The following is a 19292-nucleotide window of genomic DNA, read 5'->3' on the forward strand; positions in this document are numbered from 1 at the left end:
AACTTTGGGTTCAATTAGACAATAGCCTCCCCTTAAAATCCGTATAAATGAAAACTGATGTCTTACATTGTCATTAACGTTATTTTTAGTGGAAACAAGCAAATACTCGTGGAATATTAATGTGTACGAGTAGCAATAACACAGACGCTTTATAAAATACAAATGGAAATGTTTCACTGCTACAAACAATATTGAAGTTGGCTTTATTCAAAGCTAAAGTGATTAACATACTGATGTTACAAATTGTTTCGAGGATTCAAATCCATCCTCTTCCACACGTATAATAAATTCAATGCATAACAAGTGGATAAATTTGGATAATTCAATGCATAAATTTAAAGCTACAACGTGGAGGAATGGGCTGCCACTACTGAGGTAAAATAGCTGAGATAAACAGACCACACATAGAGATCTATATCTACACAACATCCTTGATGGTTCAAATTTCACTCTAATCCTCCAACATCTAAGTTCTTTAGAAAAAATCTATAATAAAAACAGCACTTTGACCACCTTGAAGTGGCCTTTTCTTTGAAACCGGCGAAGAGAACCCACAAGCGCTTTACGAGAAGGTCACAATGGCTACAAGTAATACTTGCCGTACTGGAAACATTTCTGAACTAATGAAAATTCACCGTTTGAGTTTGTTTTTGACGATGGACGTATTGTGAAGGAAACAGGATTTTCCGCACATTTTCCATCGTTCAGTGGTTACAATCACTGAATGATGGAATCTTTCAGTGATACAATACATTGTATCACTGAAAGATGGCGAATGTTCGAAAAAATCCTGTTTCCCTCATGAAAATTTGCATTATGATGGACTCGTGTATTTTTTAAGAACTGCTTGTACTCAAATCAAATCAAATCAGCTTTATTGCAGCGACAATATTACACTGTATAGCAAACGTCACAAATTTTAATCTAAATTTTTTTTACATTCATTCCACAAAATTCTCATTTACACATACAATTTTACACTTATGCACCTTTCATCCTTCGCCAATATATCCCACTTTAAACAGCAGAATCAGTCATGTAATTGGGCGGTCTCCCAGTTAAATGCCAAAAAACTCCCCTGCATTATAAAATGCTTGTGACACCAAGAGATGTTTAAGGCGCCTTTTGAACGCCTTGGGCGTTGGGGAATTTTTTATTGAATTTGGCAGTCTGTTAATAAAATTAATACCTGCCTGCGAGGGCAGGTGTTCAAAAACCACTGTTCTGTGGCTTGCAGTTCGTAGTAATTCTCTACCTCGTGTCTCATGCGTATGTATGTCCCGGCCTCTGGTTAAGGCACACTTATACATACAAAACAAAGTGGTTTCTAAAATGTACAGACACGGGAGAGTTAACAGCTGTAATTCCTTAAAAGCTTGCCTGCACGACTCTCTGAATTTTATTTTTGCAATTATTCGAATAGCTTTTTTTTGGAGTTTGAATGCTCTCTGAAACTGAGAGCTTGCGCACGCTCCCCACAGGACCACTCCGTAAGACAAATGGGGGTAAATTAAGCCATAATACGCCGTTATCAGTACCTGACTTGGGCAGTATTTTGCTAAGGATCTCAAGACATAAATGCCTGAGGAAATTTTTGCGCAAACATGATTGATGTGTTCATTCCAAGTCAACCCTCGATCAAGGTGTATTCCTAGGAATTTTGAAGAGAGGACTTCTTCCAGTGTGGAATCAGCTAACAAGACGGCAGATCCACAATGGTTGCCTACATCGCGCAAGGCAAAATTTAAAACGTTGGATTTTGAGGAGTTTGTTGTGAGATTGAGGCTTTGGAAGTATTGTACACAGTTTGTATTGTACTGTATTTTTTGATCATGTATGTTTCGATTTAATTTGGTTTTATCTAGGATCACGTCAGTGAAGAATAATAGCTATTGTACATGCGCAGAACAGATGGTACAGGAAAGTAAATGAGTTGATTAAAGAAAGGTATAAGGTCATTATGTTCGCTTCGTTCACCAATGGCCGCTGTAAAGGAATCGATATTTTTGGGTACTTGCGCACAATAGTACCGCCCGCATTTTGCCCGGTAGTTTTCCATATTGCACGCAAGTGAGTTGCCACCAATGATGAAACCAGTTCCGGATTAGGAATTTTGTATTGTTCTACGCTTTACTCGTGACAGGTACATGTGCTCATAGTAATTTTACATGTAGAAACTCTCATGTTATTTGCAACCGACTGTTGGCCAGAGTTTACATATCAGGAGTTCCTCGAACAGTTTTTTTGTCCGCATATCACTGTCACGTGGAGACAATACAATACAACGTTGTTTTCGTATTGTACAAAACAATACAAGTTATGGATTGTGCTCTATGGCTGAGGAAAAGTGCACTTCAATATTAAGCTTTTTACATCAAACCGAAACAAAATAGTATTGCCAACTATGAAGTTTGGTAATAGAACGCCTTCTTGGACCTTAGTCATATTTTAAGCCCAGTATTTTAAAGGGAAGTTTGGCTAACTTCCAACGGTCGTCGTCCAAAAGCGGAGAGACTGTTTGGGAAATTTTTGAATGGTTATATGGGTTTTTATCGCTGTTATGAAGTCATAACAGTTGATGACATTAGTGCAGTTAAATTTGGAAAAGTACCTAGTACAATTATTTCATTGCCTGAGCTTTAGCGAGCTTGTTACTCATGGGAGCTGGAAACAGTTTATTTTTTTTGTATGTTTTTTCTCATGATATCTCGAAAACGAACTGACTATAGATTTTAAATTGTGCATGAAGCTTCATTTGTATATAAAAAACACTGAATTGATTATGGGTAACTACGATGGCAACGAGAAAATAGCACAATAAATGAGTTTGTAAAGAAACCCAATAAGAGATTTAACCATGTGTCAAATAAACACATGTCACCAATGGCGCAGTGTAGTGGGTACGGCGGTTATCGCAAGATAACCAGATCAAGCAACGCCGAGCGTGGCTGCTGCTTGGACAGGTGACCGCTGAGCGATCCTGTCCTTGCAAGCGGCCCGCCTGCCCGGCCATTGGTGGTGGTTCGGAAGTCACCTTTAAGCCGTTGGTCCCCAGGTTAAGTGTTAGAGAGGGCTTCTTAGCCCTAACTTCGCCTGGTAAAATAAGACATTCTTTACTTTTTTTTACACATGTAGCCTAACTTCCCAACACATATATTATTTTTAAGTCCCTTAGTGTGTAGAATTGTGTTTTATTTAAAGTCTGATTATCAAACCCAATGCGATAAAAAAAAACCTGAATGTATCTTGTGGCGAAGGATATTGAGAAAGATTTCATTATGTAGATTTGAAATTTTGTATGAAACATTAATTTTACAAGAATTATTTCTATGATGCGTCATTTTCGTGTTAACCTTTTGTATGATTGCGTGTATGTCTATTTGACCACAGGACACCCCGAGAATGAAATATACAAGTTATAAATTTACAAGTTTTCATACCTCAGCGAAGCCTGTTACGCGACAGGACGTCCTACCTTGTTAATTAATACACATAGTCTGTATACCAAGGAACTATATCGTAAATTAATTATTAAGTTGCAATTAAATTTCTTATAATAAATTCAAAATGATTCATAAAACGAAATAATGACAATAACTGCTTGCCCATATACGCGTAACAATTCCGAGAACTCTTTTTCTTTGGTGTTATCTTTAGCGTCACATGCACACCAAATCTTTTATTTAAATTTCCCTCCGTACTTATGGCGACTAACAAAAGACATCGCTAGAAACAATGTATTAACAAAATTAAATTCTAGAGGATCTGACCAAAAGTTCCTTAAATAGTTATCGAATATTATTGACTCATTTATTTGGGCGTATTCTACAGGAAATAGTTAGTTGCATGCCCGGCAGATGCAGTTATTAAGATGCGTTTGCACTGGCGAGTATAGTTGCGAGAGACTTGCCGCAAGTTCTTGCGACAGATGCTGTCGCCGCTTGTTGCTTCGGTCAACGCAACTCTGTTCACACACGACAGTCATATCTCGGCCATCTTTATAATTTAAATTTTAATGTCTGACACCTCTCTAATTCCAGTGTACAACTGTCCGACACTGGCTGCTCAGCACTTTACACTAGGAATTTGTAATGTCCGACACAAATAAAACGTCTTGCCGATCTAAACGCATCTTAGTAATTCGTGAACAATGTATAATAATGTAATAAATTGTTTTAGATCGTTTTTTATTATTATTATAAAAGTATAATATTTGGGGGCACATAACGAGAATTGACATTTCAGAATCATCCTAAAAATTAAAGCTTACGCGCAACTTTATACATATGCATAAAGTAGCTATGTGGGAAGGGTTGACGCTGTGTTGATTTTAGCTTCAGTCCACCTTCCTCTTAGTGCAGCGTGTGGAACTTGCTGTCACAGACTTGACTCCTGGAATGTAGACTCATATGCGTCTGAAGAGATAAAAAAAATAGTCGGCGACAAAGCTGTTCAAATGAACTTTGTACTTTTCGACATCAGAGTCACCTTGAATTACACAATATAGTTTAATCCAGGTGAATAAGACTTATCATTGCCTCATTGTTCAAATGTGCACCTGATGAGACAATGAGAAGATTTCTTCACCCAGATTACACTATATTTTGTTGTCTGGGTTTCTCTAATGTCGAAACGAATTAAAGACTTTTGATTTGAGCTGCTTCATCGCTGAATTTTGTTTTATCTCTTCAAACGATTATGACTCCAGATTCCAGGAGTCAAGTCTGTGACAGCGTCAGATTCCAGACTGCACTAAGAGGAATGTGAACTGGAGCTAAACTCAATATTCACTCTATACATATGGTTGTAATGTAGGCTATACAAGATAGTAACGATTGATATCACTCAGGTTTATAAGCACTAAAAACATGGTGATAACATCGAATTATTAGATATGACTGTGCCAGTGATTTACTGAAAGATAAAACTGTCTTTTCACATCTTTTGGGTAACAATGATTTCTTATAAGAGCAAATAATTTGAACTTTAGTGCACAGTCACGTCCTTGAAACATATACAGCGATAAAGATTAATACACGGGTAAAGCGCTAGGTTCTCGGTTACTAACTATTGAAACGAAGTTCAAGATATATGTGTCAAATTAAAGAGGACAATGCGTTAGATTTTCCATCCAGTTTAGGGCTGATTCCGTTAAAAGAATGAGTCATTACAATTCTTATGGCAAAATAAAATTCAGTTATGATTATTTACCTGCTGTTTGGTAGTCATCTGAGAGAAATGTCTTTTTATTTGAGTAGGAGACGATAATTAATAGTTCCGATGTATGGCATTTATTGTATACGATCTCCAAACAAATTCATAAATAAATAATTGTGCAAGTGTTACAGAGGACAGCTCATGATTAGGATACCTACGATCATTTTACTTTGGAGGATGTTTCATACTCAAGAACTCTTTTTCACATTGAGCAGTGCCGAAGTTTACTGTTTACGAACATTGTACCAGTGAACTACGCTCGAACTTTTATTTCGTGTGCTTAAGGAAATAGAAGGAAACACTTCTATTTTCGTTACGTACCCAGCGTCTGATGCTGTTGCAGACTAGACTCCTAAAATCTGATGTCATGTTCGTCTAAAGGGATCCAAAAATAGTCACCGAAGAAGAACGAAGACGCTGAAAACGAACCCCCCCCCCCCGTATCGTTTCGACAACGGGGACACCCAGACTACAAACAGTAGTGCAATCTAGGTGAAGAGGCATTCCCACTGTCTCATTGAGATCGTGTCAGTCAACATCGTAGTGTGCTCAATTGTACATGTGATAAGCTAGTAGGAATTCCTACTGCACCTGGATGCACTACTTCTTGTGGTCTGAGTGTCTCTGGTGTCAAAACGATGTGGGGGGGTTCGTTTTGAGCGTCTTCGTTCTTCTTCGGTGACTATTTTTGGATCCCTTTAGACGAACATGACATCAGATTTTAGGAGTCTAGTCTGCAACAGCATCAGATGCTGTACGTAAGAGGAAGGGAAGGTACTATTGGCACCCTATCAAAATTGTGACTTTCTGGAAGATCTTATGAACGGTATTAATTCGACAGCAAAAGAGACAAAACTACACTAAAATACCTTTTGGATGACAGAAGGAATCTTAATTAGATGAATCAATATTTGGCGGCGTATAAAAAAATGAGGTTTAAGACTTTTTACCACCGATTCGACAGTTTATACCTTCTAATAATAGTAAACCAAAGTAAGCTGAACTATATATATATATAAAACTATATATATATATATATATATATATATATATATATAAAACATAAAAAGCAAGTACTTTTTGTGATTCAATGTTTATTGAAATTAAATAAGGCTATTGCCATTTATACAATTTAATGTGTGTATATATATATACGACATGATTACATTTCATACTCGCAGAGTATGTGAAATATCAAATATGAAGTGTGACCACCTGCTGATGAAAACAAGTATCATCAAAAATAGAGGATATTTTACTCACCCGTAATATGTTATGTTCAGAACTACGCTTGCATATTGCTATTCAATGCACTATAAAAACAAAATAAAACTCGATCTTCAGAAACAATTGCGTATTTGACGAAATATACGGTAGGCCTACAACCAATGTTTGACACAGATTTACAAGCCGTATTAAATTTTTTTTTAATCTACGAAAGTATTCTGTTTTGGTATTTAATGCAGGGTGTGGGAATATATTTGTGCCTCAATGTATAAAATAGGATAAATGCTAAAACACTGAATTCCGTGTGCTTTTAGTGGAGGTTGTGGAGGTGTCAATTCCGTCTGGATGGAGATCGCAATTTTCTCATCTGCCAATCTTTAGAGACTGTTCATTAATTATGATAGATTAAATATCCATATGTCTTGTATACACTCATTTAAACAATGTTGATAGGTTACTCTCTGTTGATTAATAATTGTGCTGTGTTGTTTTTTTAATACCGAAATTATCCCCGGTCAACTAGTAGCAATAATATTCAGTGTATTTATTTATTTATTTCACTTCTAACGGTAAACCCAATGTACAATAATAGTAAAAGATCTACTAATATAAGCATAATCGTATTGTATTAAATTAGAATAGTAAACAGGTGATTTATGTTTACTACTTAAACAGTACCAAAACCATCTTAGAAAAAAAACCATAAATATTGTAATAAATTCTTAAATAATATTAATGTATGAGATTATTTAAGTTGATAAAATGTATGAGAATTAATAATAACACAGTGATAAGTTATAACAAGTAAGTGATAACGTAAAATAAAGGTATAAAGTGTGAAATTTAAATGTAATTCTTTATATTATAAATGCTCTAAATCAATAACAACAATAATACATATTTTTATTAAATATTTGTATTTACAAAAATATAGAAGTAAGAAATAAACGTAAAAATAAAGTAAATTGAAAGTACTGTTACTTCTTATTTTATATGTATACAAGCCCAGATAACAGACAATAAAACAAGATTTAAAATATTACAGGATTGTATTAGATGTTGAATTGTTAGTAATGGTAGAATAACTTACTCATATTGAGTACATCGGCGATTTACTTTCAAGAAAGCGATGAGTTTTATGATCCAATTCATTCCATTCCTAAATTTCTAAATTGTACAAGAAATAACTTTGGCATTGATAAGTAAATCCCATATCTGCTACAGATCCCCTCCGACTCATAATACAATTCTAAAATACAATCTCAGACAGTTTTGGCCACTTTTAATGAATTCATTATTAGTGGTATTCAGTAAAAGTATTCATTAACAATGGACCAAATCTGTGTGAGAATATATTTTAGAATTGTATAATAATAATAATCTCTTTATTGCATTCTTTTAACAATTTTTACATCTTATCGCAATCGTCAACAGTTTAAGTCTATTTACACGAGTTCATCCACACATTCACACAACCTCATACTCACAATTCTTGCAATCATTCAGGTCACAATCGCATTGACCTCAGATCCAGCAATCTCAAATATCCCAGCGGCTTGACATGAATTCATCAACAGAGTAGAAAGCCTTGGACTCCAAAAGGAGTTTGAGACGAGTTTTAAATTGATTTTGATTATTGGAAATTTTGATTTCTTCAGGGAGCCTGTTGATTAATCTGACACCAACTTCTTGCGGTAGATTTTGCGCTAATGTCAATCTGTGTTGATGCGTGCGAAAGTTGTCCCTGCCTCTAGTTTCATATTGATGAACGTTCCTGCCACGAATCAAGGTGCACCTTGATCTGCAGTACATGATTACCTCAAAAATATAGAGGCAAGGCAAAGTCAGCAATCTCAACTCCCCGAAAGATTCCCTACACGACTCTCTATAATTTAAATTTTTAATGATTCTGACAGCTTTTTTCTGGAGTCTAAAGACGCGCTCCATTTTTTTTTTTGCACAACTTCCCCAAAGTCTTATCCCATACGCAAAATGAGCATGGATTAGGCCATAGTAGGCCATTTTTAAAACTTCTGTGGAACAAAATTTTGCTAGATTGCGCAGAGCATATATACCTGAGATAGCTCTAGCACAGACCCTGTCAACATGATCGCTCCAGGTCAGTGCTTTGTCTAGAATCATTCCCAAAAACTTTGTGGAGTTATTTTCTTCGAGAAGGTCGTCATCTATAAATAATGAGTCGGAGAAGATTTGTGGCAGTTATAGGGTTCACTTGTTGCCAGCACAATATGTGTTTGGAAACAGGCCTCAAGGCATCGCTGAGGTAACAGTGTTGCCAACAATATCCTGTCATGTTAGCCGCATTGAAGCGAGGGGAATATACTAGATTCACCTGTAACATTAACTGTAATCCGATCTTGACAGTCTAATGGCAGGATTGGGGAACGTCGGGTCCATTACAACCAACTACAGTGCCTCCAGGTTCCTAATACAAGTACATGTAATATTCACGTCTACAACACGTATTTCAAAAATATAAATCATTTATATTAATCTGTGACGAAGAAATGGTGTTTTGCTTTATTTTTTATTTATAATTACATTTTTCAACCGCATTTTTACTAAAATTTGCTACAAAAAAACATATATATATATATATATATATATATATATATATATATATATATATGTATGTATGTATATTTAACCGTAATCATACAAGCTTGGTTGATACATTTTTACAATATGAAATGTTTGTTCTTTTCACAAAATCATGAAACTTGGCAATTTAATATAACGTAACCAATTTACTATAACATAAGCCTTGTATTCGCAAAATCATCAAAGCAAGCCATTAATGTAGTCTTTATACTCGTGTGGCCTGTATATCGTTTAAACAATGGTGATAGATTACTTTGAATAGTTATGTTGTTTTTAATACCGACATTATCTCCCGTCAGCTACTAGCAAAAACAGTGCATTTGTTAGTAATGGTAGAATACACGATTACTAACTATCAAAAACAAAAACACAGACATTGTCTTTGTTTGGTGCTTCATATTATACCTTGAATTTTAGCCCATTTTGTCTGTTATAACGTTTATTATAGTAAACGCAACTCTGGCCATTCCGTCAGTATCTATACATGGTAAATATGCTGTAAAAATCCAAAGTTTTAACAATTTTAATATATTTATGAAATCACCATCTATTCCGTACTGCGGATTGGGTCAAAATCACCTATTAATTAAGTCACTGCCGAAGCCTAAATATATAAACAGACATGCACACACATGCACACACACACACACACACACACACACACACACACACACACACACACACACACACACACACACACACACACACACACACACACACACACACACACACACACACACAGACAGACAGACAGACAGACAGACAGACAGACAGAGAGAGAGAGAGAGAGAGAGAGAGAGAGAGAGAGAGAGAGTGAGAGAGAGAGAGAGAGAGAGAGAGAGAGAGACATGTTAGAGAGAGAGAGAGAGAGAGAGTGTGTACGGACATGTTTAGTAAATGTATTTTGAGTAATGTTTGTAACAACCAACCAACAAATCCATTAGAGTTGATAACTTTTAGTGGTCATATTTAGTTTTCCAGCACCTGAGTATGTATCTAAATACTTATGTATAAGTATGATGTTTGTACCATTTACACAGAATATAACGAACAGTAATGGTTGCACTTAAGATTTTATCTAACAAAGTTTGGTCGCAAACGTTGATTACACACAGTACTAACGCAAATGGTAATGCCTTTCAAACGTCAAAACTCTTCAGACCTTCCTAACCTATACTTATGTAATATGACCAACAAGTGCAATGATACTAAAACAACATGTGCTTTACTAAGTGTTGGCTATAGCAGTGAAAGGCTATAAAACTTGTTTTATCTCACATAAAACCTACACCGTATTTTCCCGTCCATTTTTTTTCTAAAATAAGAACAAAAACATTTGTTACAGCCGCGCCAAAAATTTGTTCAACCCTTTCATTACCATTAATAAATTTTGAACATTAATTAACCCCATACTACTTGGCAAAACACTCAAAGTAAGAATAGGTAGTAAATACAACCTATTCTTAAAAACCTATATCTCATGGTTTTTAATAACATACAGGTATTCTTAGGTTATTGTAAAAAGTATTTCAGTTTTGAAAACATGTATTTTTATTATTTTGACTTAAGATTCGTTTGATTGTGAAGTGACTTTGGCTTTATGTTCGGTTAATAACAATTATGAAGTTCTAGGAAATCTATTGTTCTGACTCTGTGGGAAATAATTACATACTGATTATCTGATTCTAAAGGGCCTTGAATTCAATCAAGGCCTCCTTGATCTGATTGAGCGGAATACTCTTGCGCATATTTTTGCAAACGAAGTATATTGCTTGAAGTTTTCATTGCCGACAAAATATAATCAGACAGATACAAAATAATATACCATTATCAAACTAATTGTCTATTATAAAAAATATAATGTGCTATAATGAATTTTTCTAATAAGCAGTAGTTTAATTTATATGAGCGGTGCAAACAAAGAAGTATCATTTACTTTTACAAGATTATGTATTTAAACAATCCATAAACCAATTAACACCCTTAAGGAGCAAATATTTGTGACGAGATTAATATTTATTTAACTTATAAGCTGACAAGTTAAAATAGTATATTCATTACTGATTACTTTTTTACTATTTTTTTTAAAGAAAGGCCGATTCCTTCTCAAGCTTTATTCTGCCCGTCTCAAGAGCCACTGGGCTTTTATCTCCCTTTTTTAGACCTCAGGCGTTACCTATGCCTGCTTCGATTTACACTGATTGTCATTCTTCACTATATATATCATGTCTACACATGATTGGCCCCGTGATGTCTCAGTTAGAGAGGCGATATTATAACCATTTAGCCTGTGCTAGCATCTTATCAAACAGAATAAGGGGAAGAGTCGATATAGTACAAGGTCGGTGGTACTGATAAAAAGTGCCATTGACACAGACAGGATTTGAACCTGCGCTATCTCTAACTCAGAACTAAAGTCCATAGTCTTAGACCGCTCGGCCATCGGGACCTCGTATTATCAATTTTGATATAATATATGTAACTATCATAAATATATTGTATACTTAGTGTATATTCATTTACTTCTTACACTAGTATATGTCTACAGTACAAAACTTGCTTACAAGCATTTTAAATTTAAAATATTTACAAGAATTAGGCACGTTTTTGTTGGAAATGAATCAGTGATGAGAAGATGGAGAGGAAGGAAGATGAAGGAGTAGAAGTGAAGGAATGTATACTTTGTAATATTCAACTTCTGAAATTACACTTAAGTTTTAAAATGTAGGGGAAACATTTATTTTAATGATTAACTGGAACGACGTTACTGAGTGAAACTAAACAATATTGCCAACTACTTTGCATAACCACTTAATATCCCATCTTAATAAACAAGGTAACATTCAATCTTAGGAATATTAAATATTTAATCTTCTAAGATTTATGTTCATACTTAAATAGCAAAACGTTTACAGCAATATCATTTCTCTGCAATATCTCCTCATAACGCGAACCCATAAACAAAAGGATAGTTAATGAACACTCAGGAAACTAGATCAAGTTTATATCCTTGTATTAATGGCTCTACTGCACGAATCTGCATTCTCCTCGCTACCTCACCATAAATAAGTTGCAGCATTAGGACATCTTTGTTCGTTTCATTACGTTGGTTTTGGATGAATTTAAAACATCTAATTACTAGGGGCAAAACTTTGTATCCCTAGTTTAAGTGTTTTAAAAGGAAAGCACATTCAAGGATACAATTGTAATATTCAGTTAAAAAAGTGTGACATTTTTAAATTGACATATTTCATTGTCGTTTATAATAAAAAACAACAACTCGGTGAGATATTGATAAGATACTTTAAAGAGCCGGCTGTCTAGAAACGACTTTTACACCATACGCAGAATGTTTAAATCAAACATTCCCATATTTTTTGTTATACACTTATAAGTATGGTGTTATCCATTTTTAAGGTATGGTAAATACGCATCCAAATTCTTTTTAGGTTTTCTTTAAAAGTCACCTTTTTGAGTATTTAAATTCTGAAATACAAAAAGTTAGAGAGATATTTTCTAAATAACTAATAAAAATATCGAAAAACTATAAAGATCTCCTTTTATAAAGTAGGCCTTTAAAATAATAATAATAATTTATTCCGTCAATAACTTATAAACTCACAAGACTTCTTTGGAATTTATTGATCACTATTACCATTAGTGTGGCCAGTGATATAATTTAATAATTGTATTAAGATACTTAATCTAGAGTATAGCAAACTTAAATAATTACATAAAATTTAGCCTCAAATTGTGGTGTTCATTTAAAAAACTATTGACGTGAAATAGTACAAAAAAAGATTATATAACGCCGGCTAACCGTGATTTTATTTCCATTGGCTGCCCAACCTGTTCAGTTCAGAGAGCAAATTCCAGTTTTGCCTTTTGACAGAGTTTCGTTATTATTCTACCTACTCAGTAACACAATTCATCAGCAATAAATATAATATGTCAAATTTCCATTTACAATTTGCTATCCTATTTAAATTGTTTTCCTATATTTTGTTGAAACTACCGCAAGCGGCTGTGTTGTGAAAACTAATAATTGTGATTGTGTTGTGTGTTAACATTAACTAACCTCTAACTGGATAAGATAATCCAATTCTAACCTTTCCTTTTTCTTTTTGACTGTATTTACTCATTTTACTGTAAATAATGCATGATATACTGTATGTGTTGACATTCAATATAATAATAACTCAAAACAGAATAACAGTAAATAAATTAATGGTAACACGTGAATAACAACAATAACATTATAACAATAACCGTAAAAGATCAACTATATATCATGTAACACATAACAAATAAATAGTGAAATAACAAATATATAAATATGATACTATTTAAATATCAAAATTCATGTTAAACGCTATGAACTACATTTTATCTGAGGACATGATCTGAAAACCCAACATCTTCTTGCAACAAAAGCCTGTTGAACAATTTGGCACAATTTGTTTTAAATGAATTGCAAGTCAGACTCCTCCCATTGTTCTGTGATTAAAAATAAGGTCGTAACAGATTATGGAAATCGAGACGGGTGCTGGCTCTCAAACACTCGATACCTTGTACTTATGTCAAGGTGTCAGTCTCACGAGTATCGTCCACTGGGGCGGCCTAAAAACGCAGGCCTAATTTAATACTAATTGGTGCCATTGTTTTGCACACAAGCGCTCGCGGACGACTTGAACGGCGCGGCGGATCTCACCTTGGATCATCAACCCATCCTGACCCAGGGAACACAGTTCCGCATGCGTGGGGCCCGCCAGACCATCAAGTGGTCACGACACCGAAAGTAGCGGCTCTACAGTAGGAATCACCTGAGAGTGCAGTTGAGGGAGGAGCCTATTTGATGCTTGACCTTGCCAACGTGGACCGCGACGTTGCCAAACTTTTTCCCCACTAAAACCGCAGTGTTTTAAATTACAGGGCAGCAGTTGACGTGTTTTGTGGCAACGTCGCGCGGTCCTGTCCATTTTATTGGTCATCGCCAACTGCACTCTTTTGTGGCTCCTACTGTAGGCATCGTGAACCGTACAGTACGTCATCATCATGTCTTGCGCGAATATCCTACTGAATAAGAGACCAGAGAATAAGAGTTTCACTCTAACTTGTTGGTATAACTGTGTTAGACGTAGGATGCAATAAATTAATAGGGTGGCCTCTTAAGATATGAAGATAGGACTATCAAAATGAGAAACATCTCAACTGAGTAGTATGTTGGACATTGAATTGTCAGCGTAAATTCCAAGATCGTGAACCACTTCGCGCAATCAAGCAAAACAAAACCGACAACAAACAAAGAAATAAAACTTTAAATACTTCCGAAATAACTTAAGTGTGTTGCTGTTCAAACAGTCTGAGAACTGGCTGTTTGCTAAGCTTTCAAAGTTCATGACGTCGTCAACAGTTTCAAGACTTAAGAGGGACTTAGGATCATTTGTCAGGCTTTTAGAAGTATCATATACCTTCTCTAGTATGGATGCTGTAGGTTTTGAAGTCCGCATTTTAACACTTAAGGCACAGTTAAAAGATTACAAAATGTCATATTAAAGAGTGTGCCCACTCGGATTATGAAGTGAATAAAATCACGTAAATTAAATCAATTATGATGTTTACACACCACACCTTCTAATACGCTCAGATTGTTTGCTATGTAACAACCCAAGATTATAGATTACACAACTTATTTTGGAATATTTTAGGGAACCATTGTTGGACCTTTCATTTCAAACCACTTACAGAGAAACAAAATTCAATTTTAAATTGAACACGGAAATTGATTGGAAGATTTCAACGAAAATTTATTTCATGGAGTTATCGAGTGTAAAACTGCGCATTCAATAATTTATTTATTTATTTTTAAATTTACGCCTTACAATTACTATTCATATTATTTTGGAGACAAATAATTTACGTGGGTATTGTTTCACACTTTCGTAGTCAGATAAAATAACGTTATAGTTACAGCTTCCACCCAATTATTTTCTTTCTACTAAAACTACTTCTCTTTCTAGTCCCCGAAATATATTTGTTTTAATCTAACAACTTCACAGTGAAATACCAGTATACCAAGTTATTTAAGAAATCTGTAATACTGAAATTAAACAGATCTGAGCAAATTAGTCCACTACAATTATTTAATACTTTCCTATTTAAATTAAGTCATGATCAAACAATTATCTTTTATAATCGATCAATTGATTTGTTTGGTGAACCTTTTCAGTTTTCTAATTTTATCAATTTTGAAAACGTGAATTTTATCAGTGTTCTTCCCAACCAAAGCTTTCCATTACATAAATAAATATGTAGAAAAACTGAAGTACTAAAAGGAGTAAATTCAAGGAATTACGAAAAGATGTTTCAAACCTGTTAATTTTCCCTTGAGCCATTTACAGTACCGAAACAACAAATTTCCCAACAAATATTCCATATTAATCATTAAAAATTATTACATTTATATATTGAAGTCAATAACGTAAGAGTTTGAAGTAAACTGTCTGAAAAATGTTCCTTATGCGGATGTACGTTTGACATTTAGAGATCGTTCACTGCCTGATATTGTCACCCATAACAACCTGCTGCGACTATCTAATAGGATCCAATACTTTACTGTATAATTAAGATGCAATAAAGCCATTCTTCTATTAACTGGAGGGACATGATTTTTACATACACAGCCCCAAAGTATAAGTGATTTCAATAAGAATCTACCACATCTACATAAAATGTCACATTTACATTTTAATTCTACTATACCACAGACATTTAAAGAAAGTTAAAATAATGTATTTTAAATGTCTAAAAATAATAAAGTTTAATAAAACATTTATTGTTGAGTTGTAAACCTCAATGTGTTAAATGTTTTTGTATAAATTTATAGTAGCAACAGAATACTGCTCGCGTGAATATTTTTCCTTTTTGTTGTCAGGAAATCACTCAGGAGGATCACTCAGTCATGATTATCACTCCTTTTTATGCAAGGAAAACTAACACGTGACGCCTTCAAAGTTATTATTTTTTATTTAAGACTGGTGAAAAATGCACAATTTTTGAAGTGTTACATTGAATAACATAGGATCACTCCTTATGCTGAGTACAAATATGCCGTTATTTGAACTGTTTAGCAGAGAGAGATACAGTTCCGATGACATTCCATCATGATGACACTTTTTTTACAAAATTCCACCCACATAAGTACATAAATAATGTTAATTTGTTCGCCAATGACTTGTGGAGGAGTAAAATACACGTGCCATACTGGTCTAGCTAGTCCATTGCTGCCTCGGCAATGGTTCGATAACGATGCAGCACTGCGGAACCATAACCGTGTAACTATTGCATCGTTGTAACATTATAACACGACACTGCACCAGTACCAATACTGTTATTGTTATTGTGCTCTTGTATATACGGACTTGTCATTTTCATATGTTTAGTCTTTGTATCTATACGTTTTATTTCGATTCCTTTACTTAATAAATGTAATGGGTATAGTTAACCATTGGTGTACAGTTGCAGTAGTCCAAAATGATTGTAATAGTTCTTAGTGTATATATGATTAATTAACACTATTATAACCTTATTTGTTGTTTTACTATGATATCAGAGAAAAGTATTTTAATTTATTTCCTACACCACATAACCAAATAGAGGTGAGTATAAAAAAGGGTTAGCTTTCGTGAAAGTGTAATTTTCATGCTTCGGGTAACACTGTCTAAGACATTATTTATCCCTTCCTATAACAACTTTGGCATAATAGCAATATCACAAGCAAGTTTACCACAGTATATATTAATATTTGAAGTCTATATATTAAAATCAGGGCTAAAAATAACAATTCTGGAATGAATTCTTCTATAGAGAATAATAAATGAAAAGCAACCAAGGCGAAATAGCAGTTTTCAATTTCATCTCAATGCTGTTAATGCTATTTTTTCACTTTTAAATTATTTCTAAAAGTTTTGCGTTGTTCTAAAGTTTTTAAACTTACTGAAGAATAAATGTCAAGGTGTGTTAAAAATAATGCATGGTGTTGGTTGCTTTTCCATTGTTTTATACTTGATATATTATAGCACACTGTAAACATGTATTTTTAATTTAGCATTTGACAGTAAATAACAAAAGTGAAACACTCCATCAAACTAAATATTTGAGGGCAGCAATGAAATACTACTAAGATATAGTCAATGAAATTAAATTGATTATGGATGGAGACCTGATAACGTCTTAAATAGGAAACTAAAGTACTGCAATCATTTTATGGTGAACTACTCAGAGATCATATCTCGTCATTACAATCATGTCAGGATGTCTTGGCGATAGTGACTATAATTGTACCATTATGTTAGGTGACGTACCGAGCCCGGGAAGTGCAAGCAAGTGGCCGGTGGCGTGCGCGGGAAGCACGTGCGCAGACGCGGCGACCAGGAGCAGTACGCTTGCGCGGTACACAGCACCTTCACCGACACCGGCACCCATCACAGCGACTGCGTGCGCAACACTGCTTCTGTTCTGCTGCTCCGTTGCCACCGTCACTCATCCGGCACTAACTCGTGCTTTCCCACCTACTCCTGCTGACCTTCTCGCTCATTCTTGTTTCCGATATCCGACCGTTGCTTGTATTGTTTCGATCTAATTGAGTAGTTTTCCTCTCTGGGCAAGGCCACCCTCTGTATTCTACCGGTATAACTGTTCAAATCCCAGAAAACTACAAAGTACCGGTAACTATGACGATAGGCAATTTATTACACAAAAACAAATTGGGGTATTATTTGTTTGCCCACACCGAACCAGTCTTCCTATATCCTATACAGCCGCATTTGAAACTGACCGACTGACTCATATATGTCTACAAATTCTAATCTACTTCTAGAAGTGCTAGAAACTTGAAATTTTGCACGTAGTACCTTTTGCCATATAAACCAACAGGAAAAGTCTGAAAATCGTTTTTTTTTTACTTTTAAACCCCTCAAAAATCGCAAAAAACGCGCATTTTTCGTCCTTGCAGGCATTTTCTGTAAGCCCGATAGCGAGTGAACCGTTGGAGCTAGCTCGGATCTGACGAAAAATCGTTAGTCAGGAATGAAGTGAAACAAAAAAAAAAGGTCCAGTGACTTTTTGTTCTATCTCTAATGGGTGACAAAACGTGATTATTTTCGCGTTTTTTCAATTTTTTTCTTCATTGAAATCATGTTTTCAGCCCGATAGCAACCGAATCTTTGCTATACGTTTAATATAGAGTTTAACATTTGCTTATTCTAACAGGCATTTGTGATTAGACCCTCTAGAATTAATAGAAGATAAGCATAATCTCGAGGGATGTTTTTCTTTCCTCGCCATCAGTGCGGAGTAGTACCACCTTCCTCATGTGCACTTCGCTTGTAAATCTTTTATAGCAAATATAGTGAATTAAAAAAGTAATGTCAAACTTGTGTAATTTGACTAACCCTTTGAACTGATTAGGATAATTCTTGTTCACCTAAATGAATTACTTCTGAAATTGACAATTTTCTAAAATCATTCGATGATAATATACTCTGGCTACGTGTTTAATAGCGATAAAGAGACAGCGATCCGTATGTCATATTAGAGACCAAGAGTGAAGGGCTCAAAGTTCAGGAACTTTCACAACACAGGAGAGACCAGTCATCCAAATAGCTAATTTAAAAAATTGTCTCGGAAATGTTCTGTTTTGTTCTGCTTATTTAGAACGAGAAGGTGAGGGACCTTCCCATTGCACTTACTCTTAAAAGTAACTTTGCGCTTCCCTTATGAGTAACAGGATATTCAGGATCGGTGGAAGGTTAAGAGCAGGATAGCCGCCTCCTATCTGCATCCAATGTGATATCCACTACGACGAGGGATTACGGACCGATATATCTCAGTCGTGTCATCTTGAAAGAAAGGGAGGCTAGTTCGGTTACAGCTACAGCTACAGTAAACTAGACCTATCGATCAACCCTTTTACCTCAATATCTCTCGATATTTGTGGTTAGTGATGTATCGCCCCCGGACATCCTCGAGGTTGTCTAGATGTGACACACCGGTTTTTCAGTACCCAGTTAATATTCGCAAACCACCGAGAATTTTATAATTGCGATGGAGTGGTCATGAAGACTTCATGAGTGTTACAAAATGATACATCCGTCGTACACAAAAACATTTTATTTCTATCTTCTGGTATCTTAAGAATATGGAAATTACGGATAAAATTTAGTAGG

At 35.0% G+C, this 19292-nt stretch overlaps 1 protein-coding gene across 1 annotated transcript in view; it reads right to left on the reverse strand.

Annotated features, from left to right (window-relative positions):
- LOC124369385 overlaps window positions 1-17560 on the reverse strand; it is a 153383-nt gene extending 135823 nt beyond the window's left edge. Inside the window, exon 1 of the mRNA XM_046827384.1 lies at window positions 17430-17560. Coding sequence (XP_046683340.1) covers window positions 17430-17550 — 121 coding nt within the window. The 5' untranslated portion in view covers window positions 17551-17560. The remainder of the gene's footprint in view (window positions 1-17429) is intronic.
- Between the last annotated feature and the right edge of the window lie 1732 nt (window positions 17561-19292).

The sequence above is a fragment of the Homalodisca vitripennis genome, chromosome X, assembly GCF_021130785.1.
Source record: "Homalodisca vitripennis isolate AUS2020 chromosome X, UT_GWSS_2.1, whole genome shotgun sequence".
In the NCBI taxonomy this organism is placed as follows: domain Eukaryota; kingdom Metazoa; phylum Arthropoda; class Insecta; order Hemiptera; family Cicadellidae; genus Homalodisca; species Homalodisca vitripennis.